Source organism: Ranitomeya imitator, chromosome 2 (genome assembly GCF_032444005.1).
Source record: "Ranitomeya imitator isolate aRanImi1 chromosome 2, aRanImi1.pri, whole genome shotgun sequence".
In the NCBI taxonomy this organism is placed as follows: Eukaryota; Metazoa; Chordata; class Amphibia; order Anura; family Dendrobatidae; genus Ranitomeya; species Ranitomeya imitator.
The window spans coordinates 814943975-814961800 of record NC_091283.1 but is presented as its reverse complement, the minus strand read 5'-3'; the positions used below and the strand labels follow the sequence as shown (position 1 = coordinate 814961800).

The 17826-nt window shown below is 42.7% G+C and overlaps 1 protein-coding gene and 1 long non-coding RNA gene across 3 annotated transcripts in view; one reads left to right on the top strand and one right to left on the bottom strand.

The window, feature by feature from the left end:
• The window catches only part of JAKMIP3 (Janus kinase and microtubule interacting protein 3), a 146111-nt gene that overhangs the window by 30260 nt on the left and 98025 nt on the right, over positions 1-17826 (top strand). For both annotated transcript variants that reach the window (XR_011318538.1, XM_069753899.1), the window contains exon 2: positions 13009-13248. Coding sequence is in view for 1 of the 2 variants with exons in the window: in XM_069753899.1 (XP_069610000.1) it covers positions 13114-13248 (135 nt within the window). In the remaining variant the exon portion in view is untranslated. The remainder of the gene's footprint in view (positions 1-13008; positions 13249-17826) is intronic.
• LOC138667813 (uncharacterized) lies at positions 4609-6898 on the bottom strand. The gene is made up of 3 exons (XR_011318944.1): positions 6776-6898; positions 6458-6599; positions 4609-5247 (listed from the first exon to the last, which is right to left on the bottom strand). It is a non-coding gene; the product is annotated as an uncharacterized lncRNA (long non-coding RNA).

Below are 17826 nucleotides of genomic sequence, written 5' to 3'. Positions count from 1 at the left end.
GGGCATTGGTCACCTAGGGTCTCCATTTTCGAATTCCTTCCCATTTGGGTGTTTGGAAGAATTTTGGTGAACCACTAGCAGCAGGCGTGATTGGCATCGGTATCCAGTTTGTGATACAAAGTCCAATTTATGATATACAAGAACTTCTGCAACAAGTCCGCCCCATGTGCCTTTACCAATGGGATTTTATTATTAAGGTTCCGTTCTGTTCCACTTTGCAAGAAGATTCAAAGGGAAGCAAAGTGCCTATTTCCGTCCTCCCAGTTGGCGAGATGAGAGGATCTGCGATGTCCACGGATCACTTTGTGTTTATGAATAAATGATAATTGTAGCGTCCCTAATGGATTGTCTCTGGATACTCAATATCGGTGTTTAAAAAGATGAGATAGTTGGTGCTTCTGTCCCAAAACAGAACATTGTTAAGTGGAAACATGGATAAATTACACTGATTGCTTAAGCAGAAGGTCATCAAAGAGGCAGGGAATGGAGTTCATGCTGGGACTGATAAATAATGGATATTGGCTAGCAGGACATGATACGTCTATATTATATACCGCAGCGCTATAATAATATTATCGAACATTATTTTTGACATTTTAACCTTTTTTTGGACCCTGATTGATCTTTTTTTAATTGATCTGCAAATATTGATTTTTGGAATTCTGCTTAGAATCATATTTAGATCTTTATTTAACCCCTTCACGACATGATGCACAGTTATGTGTCCCTTCCTATGGTTGCGGACTCACACAAGCCGAGCTCGCATCTTTCCCGGCAGATGATGGAGAATAGTCCGAAGCTGTCCCTGGCCGGCTTATACTTGTCCCCCACCCAATGACTTACAGGTCGCTCTCATGTGTGTGCATAGGGAGATATCTGTCAATCAACCGGAGTGTGGCAGGGACAAGCGACCGCGGGCGTCATCAGTCTGGTCAGATCTCCTCCTACAGTCCATGTTTTATCTGAACCATTGCATCGTTTCAGAGTAAAACATACCTGGCTGCAGTCATGATTTCTGCAGCCCACTGTTTGGGTAACGACAAGTTCACTTTAAGGCAGATATTCAGCCAACATGAATGTCAAAATAACCGTATACCCAGAACGGAAAAAGGAGATTATTTCCTTCTCTTTGCTGGAAAGTATTCCATCTGATAAAGACCCTCGGGGGCAGGTCTGTGTAGGACAAACTCATAAACAGGGTGACGCCCTGGGTGTGACCAAACGGTTCACTGCACCTTCCTACCTACTTGTTTTCCCTTTATCTCCACCTATTTTGATTGACAGCTCTGGCTTTATATACGTAGCCAGAGAAGGGCAGAAAAAGATGAGAAACAAGTAGGTGGGTAGATGCCCTGAACTTTTTGGCCACACCAAGGGTGCACTGAACGCCTGTGCTTGGTTTGTTCAGTCGTTCTGTGCTGACAGGCTCCCTTAGAGCAGCTTATCCAGGGTGCCATAGGTGAATGTATTTTACCGCTTACCTTCTTTATCGCCATGCACCAAGTGGGAATAGATTATTTCACCTTGGATTTTGGCTAGCATTTACGCATATAATTATTTATAGATTTATGCATACTAGATGATTAGGTTTATTCAGTGTCTGCCACGTGCAGATTATATGGACTTCGTGGCTAGACTCCATGCTCGATGAATATGGCCTCCTCCACACGTCCATATAAAACACGTATGTGAAAAACCGGGAGGAGAGTCATCAGTGTTTTCATCCCTTTGTCATCCGTGTGTCTGTTTTTACCATCAGTGTCATCTGTGTTTTTCCAGTATGGACAAAGAAAGACATAAATTACTAAGCTTCTTCTATACTTTACCATGCTAAACACGGAACGCACACGGATGGCATAAATGGGCGCACGTGTTTTTCCCAGACCCATAAACTTGTATTGGCCCTTGTCATCTGCGCTGCCAGAAAAAAAAAAAAACTTGGCGGCACGAAAAAAAATGGCCAATACAAGTCAATACATCTATAAAAAAAAACAATAAAAAAACATACAGCACACAGATGGCATCAGTGTATAGTCCATGTACCCTCCGTGTGCTGTCGAGGTTTAATATTGCAAAGTAGAAGAGAAACTTCGTAATTTTTGTGTCATTCATTATCCATCCGTGAAAAACATTGATGACACTGACGGTAAAAACACACACTCGGATGACACAATGCTCCACAACACTGATGATGCTGGTACCAGTTTTTCGCGTAAGTGTTTAAACACAGACGTCTGCATGAGGCCTTGAACTGGAAAGAAATGGATGGTCTCGTGCTTTTTTCAGGATACGCCATTCCTTCCTTGTCACGGAGGATTTGATTGCCAATTCAGAGAATGAAAGTAGCAAGGTCAGATTTTTTAATGATCATCTGCAACGTAAATTCCATCCACTTAGTATGCAGGAAATTGGCAACAACTCTACACAACCAAATGGAACTGTGCTGTAGTTACTGTAGAACATGGGTGCAACACCGGGCAGATAAAACTAGGAAGGAGCCTGAGGTCGAATTCCAGTAGTCAGTAAGTGAGGGTGTGCTGCTAAGACATTATAGGATGGGAATACTCCTTGAAGGTAACAAAAACATATAATAAAGTAGTCACAATAAAGTGAGCAGTTTTGATTTCAGCACTCTGGCTAGTTCCATTATACAATATGACCATTCATCTATTTGCTATTACTAGAAGACTGCCATCTACCGTCCAGACAGAACCATGCGGAACCAACTGGAAGAGGAAGAGTCGCAGGGAGGACGAGTTTGGATGTGGCACCTAGTCAGGTGCCATTGATGACGGGATTCCTGAGTATAAATGGTCTGCATGCCAAATTGGTGCCAGGAAGAAGAAGAGCAGAACAAGAGTGTGCAGGGGGAGAAGCTGCAGTCAGGGAGACTGGCCACAGTAAGGAGCGTGTACCAGTGTGCCGCGGTATGGTCAGAACCCGAGTAGCACTAGACCCATAACACAGACTATGGCGGTTAAGACCTGAGCACCCGATTTTCCGACTACACCTACCAAGGCCCAAATCCCAGATCTGCTCCGATCAATACACAGACCCCAAATGATGCCAGTCAGAATTGGAGCCCAGCCTTAAGTCTTTCGGACCTGAGAGACACCCGCCATCGGTGAAGCATCGAAAACCTGTGAGGAGACTTTGCCAAAGACTTTGCCTGCCGTGATGAACAGATGACGCGAGTGAGCCGGGCCATCACTTCCTGCACTGACGTTTGGTACAAGGGTTGGCCTTGGCTAAGACAGCTATGGAAATTAAAGCCCATCCAGAACAGATATGGTACATTTTTCTACATGTATAGGGTTTAGAAGACATGATGTAGCTGATAGTGATAATTGAATGTGGCTTTACATGTGGCTATCATTTCAACAAGCTTTATGTAAATCAAAAGTACAATTGTCATGATTCCTCCGCTCAGTGAGTGATTGTTATGTTGTCCTATGGAAACTGCGTCATACTGAATTGTCAGTGCTTTGATTGACAGCTCGGCTGTCCAATCTGTGACTGGGAGGTGCAGGACTTTTTCCAGGAGGTCTGTGTCCTGAGATTGCCCAAGCTATTTAACTGAGCTGTTTGCCTCTGATCCCTGCCAGACATGGTTTGTGCTTCCTGTGGTCAGTATTTGCCTGATTCTATTGTTCTGAGTTCTGATCTTCCGCTGCCTGACCCTTTGGACCTTGTTCTGACTACTCCTTTGTCTTGTCTTTTTGCTTGATCTGCTGTCTCTTGGTATTTTGACCCATTGAACATGACCTGACTTAAGCCTTTGTCTTTTCCCTTGGTTATCCATGTACTCTCTTGGTACTGACTCTGAAACGTCTGACTTCTCTGCTTCAGGGTCTGTCCATGAATAGTGACTAGCGTCACAACAATTGAATGTGAGAAACTTTGTAATACATTTTTATAAGCAACATATACTTCTTTCTCCAGTTATGAACTACTTCTTCACCTCTTCCCAACACGCCTCCTGAATTCATCTTTTACTCTTAAATATTGCACCAAACTGTTTTTAGAGATTAAAGTTTCAGCTACTGTAAAGAATCAGATAGGTTACAGGCTGCCCACAGAGGGAAGAGAAAGAGCATAGAGCAAGAGAGAGACACAGATATACTACTGCTGCTTTCTAGTAAGGGTTTATCTAACCCCAGTGCCAGATTCACAGCTACACTGCTCAGTATTGCTACATAATGTCTTCAATGGTGCATCTGCTTCTGAGGGTTGGCTATTGTCCCAAACTGTTTTTAGAGATTAGATAAACTTTCAGCTCATGTAAAGAATAAGATAGGTTACATGCTGCCCACAGAGGGAATAGAAAGCATAGAGCAAGTGAGAGGCACATATATAATACTGTAGCTTTCTAGTAAGGGTTTATCTAACCCCAGTGCCAGATTCACAGCTACACTGCTCAGTATCTGCTTCTGAGGGTAGGCTACAAAGTGATAGGGGAGCAGGATCACCTCTACTACCTTTTTTCTACTGTGTATGGGAAACATCAATGATGACATCAAAGGTGCTCAATGATAACCAAAAATTAGAGACTAAGCTACGAGAGGGTAACACTGATGAAGATCCAGAACACAAGTCATATAATGGTCAGACATAGTTTTATTCCTCCTCTGCACTCACAATCCACCTGAAACAAAGCAGATGCAGTGACCGTATTGTACACCTGTACATTGCAAGTGCACTTACATTGTTATATCTGACAAAGCTAATCACATTACTGAATTAGGACCTAGTAATTATGTTTGGCCTCAGGAGTAGCTTACGGAAAATTTAACGTAATTGGATGATTGGATTCAACTTCTCTTCTACTAGTGACCTTCGAAGCAAAAGTGAACTGAGACTAGATGTTCTACAAACAGAGGTGAATGTTATTAGTGGTGATATCGTGCTGTGAAATACGGCTGCTTTCCTTCCCATAAGTGAGCTGCATGAAAATTGACAGATTTCCACCAACCGTGACACCGTAGGAATGATAAAGATCCTGGTTATCGATCTGTTGATGACTCTAAATTACCTCTGTGCCGTGCCTGGAATGTTAACCAGATGAACCCATCAATAAATGCTACGAATGCACGAACAATCCATGAATGGGGATGAAGCTGCTTATATATAAAACATGGCTTCAGGGAAGGGCAGTGATGATGGCATCCCGAGCTCTTCTTCTCCGTGCATCATCTCAGCTGGGCAATTTGGTTTAAGCTTCGGTGAACATGATGAAATAATGGCATCCTGTAAAGAGTTATTCACTTTTAAGTCTTTCATGGCTGAGACAGAAAAAACTCCATCCAAGCTTCAACCACTGGAGGTGAAACAATGGAAAGAGCCAAGAGCGTCTGAACTAAGCGGTTAAAGTAACTCCCATTCATTTCTATATCAGTTATGGAAACACCGTAGCTCAGTCAGTCGCTCCCGGCTCTTTCCAAAGTTCCATCGTCTGTGGTTGAAGTCACGAAAGGGTGAAATGGAAATAACCTTTGAAGGGAGTTCAAGTAAAGAATACCGGGCACAACCTTTACAAATAAAAAATAAAAAAGGGACTTTTTTTTTTAATCCTGTACAACCCTTGTAAGCCAGACCTTCATTAAAGGGGTTCTCCTGAAATTGCACTTTTTTCCCCTATCCATGTGCCTGGGTTCCGACCAGTGATCCCAAGAATAAGACTCTGCAGAGACTTGTCTTAAACAGAGCAGAGGTGCACGTGCTTGGCCTCCTGCATCATTAATTGTCTATGGGAATGGATAGGGGATAAGTCTCGATGTTGGGGAATCCCATCTAATTAAAGGGGTGGTCTGAAACTAATATTGATTTTCATTCTAAATGTCTCTATCTCTATTTATTTTAATAATATAATAGTTTATCTTATATGATTTAATTAAAAGGTCCCTACTCTCACCTCTCTAATCTATCCGCTTTATATTATTTTTTTGCCTAGTTACATTTTGATGACACTTCATTTGATAATCCCCAGTCACTGGTGCAGCCTCTGAAACAAAGTGCCATCAGTGACGTCCCTTTCTGGGGCATGCATCAGATGTTAATTTTGACACAATACTTACTGTGCAGTTTTTTTTTCAGTGCACAGTGACAGTGCGCTCCCTTGCTGGCTCTAATGAGAGGAATGTGAGGAATCAGCAACAGAGTGCACTGTCAATCCACATTGTAAGGAGAGACTGTGGGAAGCAGACACCAGCCCCGTCTCCAAAAGCGATGCTCACTGCATTCTTTACTCACAATTGCACTGACAGTGCACTCCGTTTCTAGCTCATCACTTCTAATTAGATCCGGCATGGGAGCGCACTGTCACTGTGCATTTAAGTTGAATTTGGTATAACGTTTATATAACCAGTTTCAAAAGAAAGCGAGAATAAGTCCTGCGGATATGACCAAGCAGCCTGTTTTGCTTTATTACAGACCCTTGTAGGCTTTTATGGGCACATACCTTAACTCTATGTCCCATTGATTTCATCGGTCTTCTGTGAAAATCAAGTATCATAGCCTGCACATGATGGCACTTAGGATGCCTACATCCATAATATGGGCTTGTAAGGACTCGTCCTGCCATACCCGGTCTATGCACACAGCTTTGCCATGGGAAAGGACCAAAAAAAAGGGATTTATTGATTTTTTTATTGATTAATTTGACACAAAGGATTTTATACTGTAATATCACGACCTGTACACGGCGTGTATTTTTTGTAGAATAAAATCTGCATTGACTTTATTTACATTTCCAGAAACAGATCAAGGCTTTACTCACAGAGTGTTTCCAGCTGATTCCAGAATCCAGGTCACAGCTCATTTCTGGCCCAGCGGCTGCAGTTTGCTAATCCCATAGATGGTTTTCAGCAGATTTTGGAAGGAAGAGGCGGGATGATTGTTCTAAATAATATTTGATTTGTAAAAAAACATGTCATGAGAATATTGTGCCTGCGCGGCGTTATGGCTGCACGATATCATATATTATGTATTAGTGCGACTGGTCATACAATGTGCGCTGGAATCTAATGTAGCGGGTACGCTCGGCATGTTACATCATCTAATATAACTTGTTTTCAGAAGCAGATGACGGCTAAGTAGGTTTGTTGGAAGAGCGTTCTGTGCATTGTTATACTGCACTCAAGGAAGCCTAGAAAGTAAATCTACAGCCTTTTATACAGTGACGTTTTTGCACAGGTTTATAAGGAATTTATGAGAAAATATACTGAATTTATACAGTTGCGATTCAGACTTACGTGTTTACATCATATAAAAACTCTATGTGGCTGCAGACTTGTGAATCTGCACAGTGTGTACAGTGCACACTGTCAGGATTGTTAGGTGGCGGCTCTGGGAGCGGATATGCATACATGCGGTCAGGTGCAGATAAAACATGCGCGGCCCCGTTCAATGCAAGCGAATTGAGCGAGGTTGGTTAAGTCTAGTCGGAATGTGTCCAAAAGTATGCGATTTGCATGCTTGTGGCCCTATGACCAGCCGCTCCTGGCGCTGACTTCAGAAAATCCTGACAGCGCACATTGTGCGTGCTGTGAGAATTCACAAGTCTGCGGGCACATAGAGTGACTGCAGACTTGAGCCCCCAAGCCTGCAAAACCCCTTTAAGCCTAGCTCTAGAGTATGTTTTAAAATAACCTTTTTACAATTGAGACAACAAAATGAAAATATATCATAATAAGCAGTTTAATAGGATTCGTAAGTCTACCTTTGAATTTTTTTTATTGATTTGCTTTATGTGCTTGGATTGGATTTGTTCCCATTATGTGATTATATTTGGACCCGGATCGTCCTTGTAATTTTGCAAGGATATCTGTCCAGCCTCTGTTTGAAGACTTCCATTGAAGGAGAACTCACCACCTCTTGTGATTAATAGATAGACAGATAGATAGATAGATAGATAGATAGATAGATAGATAGATAATAGAATGTTAGAGTTGGAGGGACCTCCAGCGTCATCGTGTCCAACCCTCTGCTCAATGCAGGATCCACTAAACCATCTCAGACAGATGTCTGTCCAGCCTCTGTTTGAAGACTTCCATTGAAGGAGAACTCACCACCTCTTGTGAATAATAGACAGACAGATAGATAGATAGATAGATAGATAGATAGATAGATAGATAGATAGATAGATAATAGAATGTTAGAGTTGGAAGGGACCTCCAGGGTCATCGTATCCAACCCTCTGCTCAATGCAGGATCCACTAAACCATCTCAGACAGATGTCTGTCCAGCCTCTGTTTGAAGACTTCCATTGAAGGAAAACTCTTAGAGGATGGTTTATCCTATCCTTTTTTTTTTGTTTCATTTACAACGCATTTTGGCTCATTATTTCAGCCTTCACATCAGGTTTATTATCTCCGTAATTGGATATTTGCTATTCTAATAATTTGGTCAGGACCTGGCTTCAATATGGTTACAGTTAGTCGTGTCTGTGGATTTAGTTCTTCTTTTATGATTTGGTCGGCCTCTATAAATGGTCTTTTTTGTTATTGGAGTGTAAAAGAATCTAGGCTTCATTGGGTATTTTGACAATTGTATTCTACAGTCAATCAGGATTTGTTACGCACATATTACTGAATACATAGGATGGAGTTATCGACTAGGAACCAGATCATAAACCACTTAATGTGCCATGAAAATGTATCTCCGTAAGCCATAGCACTGGATTGTGTGGAGTGTGTGCGAACAATGGTCCGATGTTAACTCTGTATTGGGAAAACCTTTCCATTGCCGTAATCCAATTTATTCAACTTATTGGTCTTTATATTTCTCTACACAGAGTTTTATTTAGGGTCTAATTTCATTGATTACACATGAATGAGGAAATGTCTGATGTGCAGTATATCGCAGTCTCTTTATAATAAGTCATATAAGGCACCGTCTATAATTGTGGTCACAACTTCAATGAGGTTTGATTCTAATAATTGCGCTATTTGCAGCCCTTTTCTTTCTGCCAATGGCTAAATCTTATGGACCCATTGGTCAATCAGATCCGTCGGGCAACATTGGTTTCCAAAACTTTCGTAAATGCCAAGACTTTGGCAATGCAAGCCTAGAAAACAATAAGTTTTTGTGAAAAGTAATTTTTGCGATACAAAAATTAAGACTTAGGCTCCTTTCACACTAGCGTCGGAATCTCCCCGTCGCAATGCGTCGGGGAGAGATTCCGACGCTAGCGTTTGCTGCATTGCACAATGGAGGCAGCGGATGCATTTTTCCGGCGCATCCGCTGCCCCATTGTAAGGTGCGGGGAGGTGGGGGCGGAGTTCCGGCCGCGCGTGCGCGGTCGGAAAAAGCGGTCCGTCAGGAGAAAAAAACGTTACATGCAGCGTTTTTTTCTCCCGACGGTCCGCAAAAGCACGACGCATCCGTCGCACGACGGATGCGACGTGTGGCAATCCGTCGCAAATGCGTCGTCAATGCAAGTCTATGGGGAAAAAACGCATCCTGCAAGCACTTTTGCAGGATGCGTTTTTTCTGCAAAACGACGCATTGTGACGGATTGCAGAAAACGTTAGTGTGAAAGTAGCCTTAAGTGAAACTTTCAAAAAAAAGTGACTGAGGAGAAGTCATGGTTAGTGAAAGTCATCAGAGAAATGGGGCTCTATAGAAAGTTTGTGAACCCAGTTCATCATTTGCTTTTTTCTTTAAAGCCTTTTTTTTATCTTGTGGTATTCTAATGTTTTGGGAGGTTTTTTTGTACCAGATTCATCAAAATATTGTACACGATATACAGTATGAGTTTTGCATTGAATAAAAAAATGACCTTTTTTCATCTTTAACTCCTTTTGCAATTTTTTTTTAGAGCAGAGTCACATGTTTTGTAAAATGTTGTAAAAGTTGCTAAAATATAAAAATTAAAAAATCTCTCCAGGGGGCGACTAGAGTAGATTTGGGACAAACTTTGCAACTTTTTGAAAAGTCGCAAATGATGAATCAGGAGAAACATTTGAATATTCTAAAACCCCACCAACAGTGGCAAATAAAAAAATAATAAAATTGGCGGACATACAGTATATATGCATTATATATTGTGAGGGATCGGCTCTGTGGTAGACACTGGTTCCCACGTAAGTATTCAGTTCGTCTGTTCAAAAACAAGCGACTGGGTTATTAAATGTCCATAACCCGTCTGGTTTAAGCAAATAAAACAGCCTCTTCTGGATACAGAAAGATATAACAGAACAAAAATTGAAAATAACCAGTCCATGTAAAGCACGGGCTCACCGTAAATCTTCACGCTCAGACTCGAGCAGGGTCTTTTTAATGTAGGGGCTACCTTTCTGATTGTTGGGGTTCGACCCATAGGACCTCATTCAATCTAAAGAATTAGGCTGTGCAGAGCTTCTTTCTCTGAATTGCTGGTGGTCAATAAGGGAGGTTCCCTATTCTTAGCCCCCCCTATAAAAGCCAGTGTGGACCGCAGCTGCTGTGTGAAGTTCCTACTCTGGGGGACTCTGCATTCGCCGGTTTCACACGTCAGTGGCTCCGGTACGTGAGTTTACAGTTTCCTCACGTACCGGAGACACTGACACATGTAGACACATTCAAATCAATGCATCTGTGCAGATGTCATTGATTTTTTGCGGACCGTGTCTCCGTGTGCCAAACACGGAGACATGTCAGTGTTCGTGGGAGCGCACGGATTACACGGACCCATTAAAGTCAATGGGCCCGTGTAAAACACGTACCGCACATGGACGTTGTCTGTGTGCAGTCCATGTGCCGTGCAGGAGACAGTGCTACAGTAAGCGCTGTCCCCCCCACTGGTGCTGAAGCCGTGATTCTTATCTTCTCTGCAGCAGCTTTTGCTGTAGAGAAGATATGAATAATCCTTTTTTTTTGTTTCTCGTGTTTAAAATAAAGGTCCATGTCCCCACCCCCCTCCCACTCCCTGTGCGTCCGCCCGCTGTTCTTAAAATACTCACCCGGCTCCCTCGCTGGCTGGCGCTGCTTCCTGTCCTGGCCGCACCTTCTACTGTATGAGCGGTCACGTGGGGCCGCTCATTTACAGTGATGAATATGCGGCTCCACCGCTATGGGAGGTGGAGCCGCATATTCATGACTGTAATCGGCGGCCCCACGTGACCGCTCATACAGTAGAAGGTGTGGCCAGGACAGGAAGCAGCGCCAGCCAGCGAGGGAGCCGGGTGAGTATTTTAATAACAGCGGGCGGGCGCACAGGGGGTGGGAGGGGGTGGGGACATGAATCTTTATTTTAAACACGAGAAACAAAAAAAAATGGATTATTCATATCTTCTCTACAGCAAAAGCTGCTGCAGAGAAGATATGAATCGCGGCTTCAGCACCAGATGCAGGGGACAGCGCTAAACTTTAGCGCTGTCTCCTGCACGGTGCGTGGGGTACCCAGTGAGCACACGGGCGGCACATGTGTGCCGCACGTGTGCCACACTCATGTGCCACAAAAAGCACGGGCACACGGTCACGGATAATTCCGGTACCGATTTTTCCGGTACCGGAATTATCTGGACGTGTGGGACTGCCCTTACTTTGTGCCTTGTAATACCACATTTCCCCAACAGTGGCCACTGCTTGAAAACAGCATAGCTGCCCTTGCTTCTTTTTAAGCTTCTGATCACCTGCTGGTCCTCATAGGGCCAACCTTTTTTAACCCCTTTCTGACATCGGGTGTAATAATACGCTGATGTCGGATACCCTCCCTTTGATGTGGGCTCCAGCGGTGAGGCCACATCTTTTCCGGTACATGTCAGCTGTTTAGAACAGCTGACATGAGCCGCTAACAGCGGCGGGAGGAATCGTGATCCTCCCGCAGCTGTTAACCTGTTAAATGCTTCTGTTAAACTCTGACAGCGACATTTAACATGCGCTTCCGGGAAGCGCGACAGAAATCCCACCCATCGGCGCCCGTGTCACATAACCGCGGGTCGCCGATGAGTTGGCATGACAACCAGAGGTCTCCAACAGACCTCTATGGTTGTCACTGCTGGATTTCTATGAGCACTGCATGGTGGTCAGTGCTCACAGCAAGTGAGCAATTCTGCTACGTATAGGCGATCTGATCATCGCCTGTATGTAGCAGAGGCGATCGGGTTATGGCAGTTTCTAGTCTCCCATGGAGACTATTGAAGCATGCCAAAAGTAAAAAAAATGTTTTTAAAAATATAAAAAAATTAGAAAAATAAAAGTTCAAATCACCCCCCTTTTGCCCCATTCAAAATAAAACAATAAAAAATCAAACATACACATATTTGGTATCGCCGAGTTCAGAATCGCCCAATCTATCAATATAAAAAAATTAACCCGATCGCTAGAAGGCGTAACGAGAAAAAAAGTCAAAACACCAGAATTATGTTTTTTTTCGTCACCGCAACATTGCATTAAAATGCAATAACGGGCGAACAAAAGATAGCACCTGCACAAAAATGGTATCATTAAAAATGTCAGCTCGGCACGCAAAAAATAATCCCTCACCCAATCCGAGATCACAAAAAAATGGAGACGCTATGGGTATCGGAAAACGGCGCAATTTTTTTTTTTTAACAAGCTTTGAAATTTCTGTTCACAACTTACGGTAGATAAAAAAGAACCTAGACATGTTTGGTGTCTATGAACTCGTAATTACTTGGAGAATCATAATGGCAGGCCAGTTTTAGCATTTAGAGAACATAGTAAAAAAGCAAAACAAAAAAACAATTTTGGAATTGCACTTTTTTTTGCAATTTCACTGCATTTGGAATTTTTTTTCTCCCATTTTCCAGTACATGATATGTTAAAACTAATTGTGTTTTTCAAAAGTACAACTTGTCCTGCAAAAAACAAGCCCTCACATGGTCATATTGACCAAAAATTAGAAAAAAGTTATGGCTCTGGGAAGGAGGGGAGCTAAAAAATGAAAACGCAAAGATGAAAATACTTCTGGTCATGAAGGGGTTAATATCAATAAAGCTGAGATGGTTGAATTGATACTAGTGATCTAAGGTGCACTATTGTGACTTTTTAAATTTTTTTTTACAGATAGCAAGAAAAATGTAGAAAATGGATAATAGGCGCTTGACTCTGTGAAGCAGAGAGGACCCCTCTCTGATCCGGTCTGCACCCTTCTAGTCACTCCACCTCACAATGTCAAAGAAGGGCACCAGCAGCAGAGTTAAGGCAGAGAGACCTGATACGCTAGCTTCCTTACAGTCTGCCAATGAAGACCTGAGGGCTAAACTCACTGATATTCAAATAGAACTCCAGCAGGAAAAGAGTAAGGTGAGCACCTTCGTATGTGGCTGGATATGTGTGCAATGTGTTTGGATGAAACTGTATAGCACTTCATGTATATATACACATTTGTGAAGCTTCTAATATGATAATTACTTCATCTCTGACTTAAAGTCTATCTATCCTTTCTCACCAGATCTATTGAAAAGTATGGCCTTGCTGCCCTCATTCTTCACAACAAGTTAAATCTGCTTTTGCTGTACATACCAGCCAATAATGTTAAAAACAGCCCTAAATAACATAATTTCTGTAACTTGCTATCTGCTCTTTTTCAGTGAGTTACACTTCAATAGCATTCTGTCAGCACTATAGGAACTGGAGCTTTCAGTCCCTTTCTTCCCAGCCTGCATTGTGCTTATCATTTTCTAATGACTTATCGGCCAAGAACTGAAAGCATACCTTTAAGGTTAAGCTTATATGCTATATGACAGGAGAGTAGGAGCAGAGAAACAAAGACACTCCCCGATTTCCTGTAAAGAGACAAAAACCCACCCCCACTTCCTTTGGAGAGGCAAATACCAGTCCTCACTACCTGTGGAGAGACAAAGACCAGCCTGCTCTTTCTGTGAAGAAATTAAAAAAAGGACCCTCAGCTTCTGTAGTGAAACAAAGACCAGCCCTTACTTCCTTTATAGAGTCAAAAACCCGCTCCCAACTCATGCAGAGAGACAAAGACAATTCTCACTTCCTGTAGAGAGAAAAATGCCCACATCCACCTCCCATAGAGAGAAAGAGACCTGACTCCACTTTCTGAAGAAGGAGAAAGACTTGACCCACTTCCCGTACAGAGATAAAGACCCACTCCTACCTCTTGTAGAGAGACAAAGACTACCCTCCCTTGCTCTAGAGAGACAAAGATCTACCCCCATTTCCTGTAGAGAGGCAAATACTAGCCCTCATTTCCTGTAGAAAGACAAAGACCAGCCCTCACTTCCTGTAAAGAGACAAAGACCAGCCCTCACTTCCTGTAGAGAGACAAAGACCAGCCCTCACTTCCTGTAAAGAGATAAAGACAATGCCTCGCTTCCTTTAAAGAGGCAAAGACCCACCATCTATTCCTGTAGTGAGACAAAGACCAACCCTCACTTCCTGTAAATAGACAAAGACCAGCCCTCACTTCCTGTAAAGAGACAAAGACCAGCCCTCACTTCTGGTAGAGAGAGACAAAGACCAGCCCTCACTTCCTGCAGAGAGACAAAGACCAGCCCTTACTTCCTGTAAAGAGACAAAGACCAGCCCCTACTTCCTGTAAAGAGACAAAGACCAGCCCTTACTTCCTGTAAAGAGACAAAGACCAACCCTCACTCCCTGTAGAGAGACAAAGACCAGCCCCTACTTCCTGTAAATAGACAAAGACCAGCCCTTACTTCCTGTAAATAGACAAAGACCAGCCCTCACTTCCTGTAAATAGACAAAGACCACCCCTCACTCCCTGTAGAGAGACAAAGACCAGCCCTTACGTCCTGTAAAGAGACAAAGACCAGCCCCTACTTCCTGTAAAGAGACAAAGACCAGCCCTCACTTCCTGTAAAGAGACAAAGACCAACCCTCACTTCCTGTAAAGAGATAAAGACAATGCCTCGCTTCCTTTAAAGAGGCAAAGACCCACCAACTATTCCTGTAGTGAGACAAAGACCAACCCTCACTTCCTGTAAATAGACAAAGACCAGCCCTCACTTCCTTCAGAGAGACAAAGACCAGCCCTCACTTCCTGTAAAGAGACAAAGACCAGCCCTCACTTCTGGTAGAGAGAGACAAAGACCAGCCCTCACTTCCTGCAGAGAGACAAAGACCAGCCCTTACTTCCTGTAAAGAGACAAAGACCAGCCCCTACTTCCTGTAAAGAGACAAAGACCAGCCCTTACTTCCTGTAAAGAGACAAAGACCAACCCTCACTCCCTGTAGAGAGACAAAGACCAGCCCCTACTTCCTGTAAATAGACAAAGACCAGCCCTTACTTCCTGTAAATAGACAAAGACCAGCCCTCACTTCCTGTAAATAGACAAAGACCACCCCTCACTCCCTGTAGAGAGACAAAGACAAGCCTTACGTCCTGTAAAGAGACAAAGACCAGCCCTCACTTCCTGTAAAGAGACAAAGACCAGCCCCTACTTCCTGTAAAGAGACAAAGACCAGCCCTCACTTCCTGTAAAGAGACAAAGACCAACCCTCACTCCCTGTAGGGAGACAAAGACCAGCCCTCACTTCCTGTAAAGAGACAAAGACCAACCCTCACTTCCTGTAAAGAGACAAATACCAGCCCTCACTTCCTGTAAAGAGACAAATACCAGCCCTCACTTCCTGTAAAGAGACAAATACCAGCCCTCACTTCCTGTAAAGAGACAAAGACCAACCCTCACTCCCTGTAGGGAGACAAAGACCAGCCCTCACTTCCTGTAAAGAGACAAAGACCAACCCTCACTCCCTGTAGAGAGACAAAGACCAACCCTCACTTCCTGTAAAGAGACAAATACCAACCCTCACTCCCTGTAGAGAGACAAAGACCAACCCTCACTTCCTGTAAAGAGACAAATACCAGCCCTCACTTCCTGTAAAGAGACAAATACCAGCCCTCACTTCCTGTAGAGATACAGTAAATACTGGGACCCACCTCCTATAGACAGATAAAGACCCGCCATCATTTTCTGTAGTTCATCTCAGCATCTTTCCTGCTGTATACAGATTATACTTAACGACAGGTGTAGAAGCCAAAGAATTCCTTTAGCTTTTGGAATATTTTAAGGCTTTGTAATTAACCCTGCACATGTATCTTAGAAATGGAACTAAAATGATCTATCATCCGCATGGAATTTATTAAATATTGTAAAAATTCTTACAGATTCAATGTGTCCATTTTATAAATAGATACTAGTGGAGAGATGTCAATATGATATATTGCAGTTCATATTTAATTATCAGTTTAGTAAATCGAGGTTTTGCATTTCCAAGCGATAACATCCATTAAAATGTCATCCCTAGTACCAATGACCCTCTTATAAAGCAACGGAACGGATCTATATTAGGCAAGCATTTAGCTTAAACTAGTACACTGCCCCTGTGCATATCCTCCATTATATCCAATGAGAACATATTTATTACTGAAACATGGCTGAACATTGGAACTCCAAAGTTACCCCAGTGAATGGATTATTTTTTACACAGCATATTCTGTTTATGACTCTACTACTTTGCCCTAGTCTAAAATGACATCTCTAAGATAGGACTTGTATATCATGATGAACCTACCTTTCATAGGATAGGAACAATTTTTTTCCTTTACTTAAATGCATGTAGTTGGAGCTAGAAATCATTTTTGCAATTGGATTGCAATTTTTTCCAGGACACATTCAACTTTGATATGGTCTGTAATTCATAAATAATTTTAGAAAAGTTGGGACTGATTGGAGAGGGAAGGGTTTAGTAAGAGGGAGACCGATTAGTAGAGAGTTGCAGTAGTCCAGACGAGAGAGAATAAAAGCAACAGTAAGAGTTTTTCCAGAGTTAAAGGTAAAAAAGGTCAAATTCTAGAGATATTTTTGAGGTGTAGGTGAAATGAGCGAGTTAGTGATTGGATGCTAAGAGTGAAGGAAAGATCTGAGTAAAGTATAACCCCAAGAAAATGGGCGTACCGCTGGGTAATAAAGGTAGAACCACACACGGAAATGTCAATATTGGGTTCGGGAAGGTTAATAGAGGGAGGAAACACATGGAGATTAGTTTTTGACAGATCCAGTTTAAGAAAGAGGGAGTACATGATGTTTATGATGTAACAGACAGCAGAAAGGCAATCTCTGGTATTTTGTAGTAATGCAGGGGTCATGTGTATAATTGGGTGTCATCGGCATATTGATGGTGTTGAAAACAGAATCTACTAATAGTTTGTCCAATAGGGGTGGTGTTTAGAGAAGAGGAAGAGGCCTATGACTGAACCCTGAGGAACCCTGACAGTAAGGGGAAGAGGAGCCTGCAAAAGATATACTGAAGGAGCGGTCAGAGAGGTAGCATAAGAACCAAGAGATAACAGTTTCCTGGAGGTCCATAGAGCAGAGCATAGTGGCATAGTGAGGAGGAGCCAGTGATCCACAGTGTCGAATGCTACAGAAAGATCCAGGAGAACCAGCAGGGAGAAGTGACAATTAGATTTATCTGTTAGTAGATCGATAAAGACTTTAGTAAGTGCAATTTAAGTAGAGTGTAAAGAGTGGAAACCAGATTGTAAAGAGTCAAGAACATATTTATTTGAGAGATAGCGGATTGGATGGGAGTGGACCAAATGTTCCAGAAGTTTAGACATGAAGGGACAATTAGAGACAGCGCAGTTTTGGTCGAGCAATGTTTTTTACGTAATGAGTTTATGATGGCATGTTTAAAAGAAGAGGGAAAGAAACCAGATGAGAGGGAGAGGTTAAAAATTTTAAGTAGGTGTGTGGTGGCAACTGGGGAAAGGGACTGAAGGAGATATGAGGGAATAGGGTCACTGGTGCAGTTAGTAGATAGAGAAGATGGGAGGAGCCTGCTCATTTTTCCTTCGATGACCAGTGCAAAGACAGAAAGTGAGCTAGATGG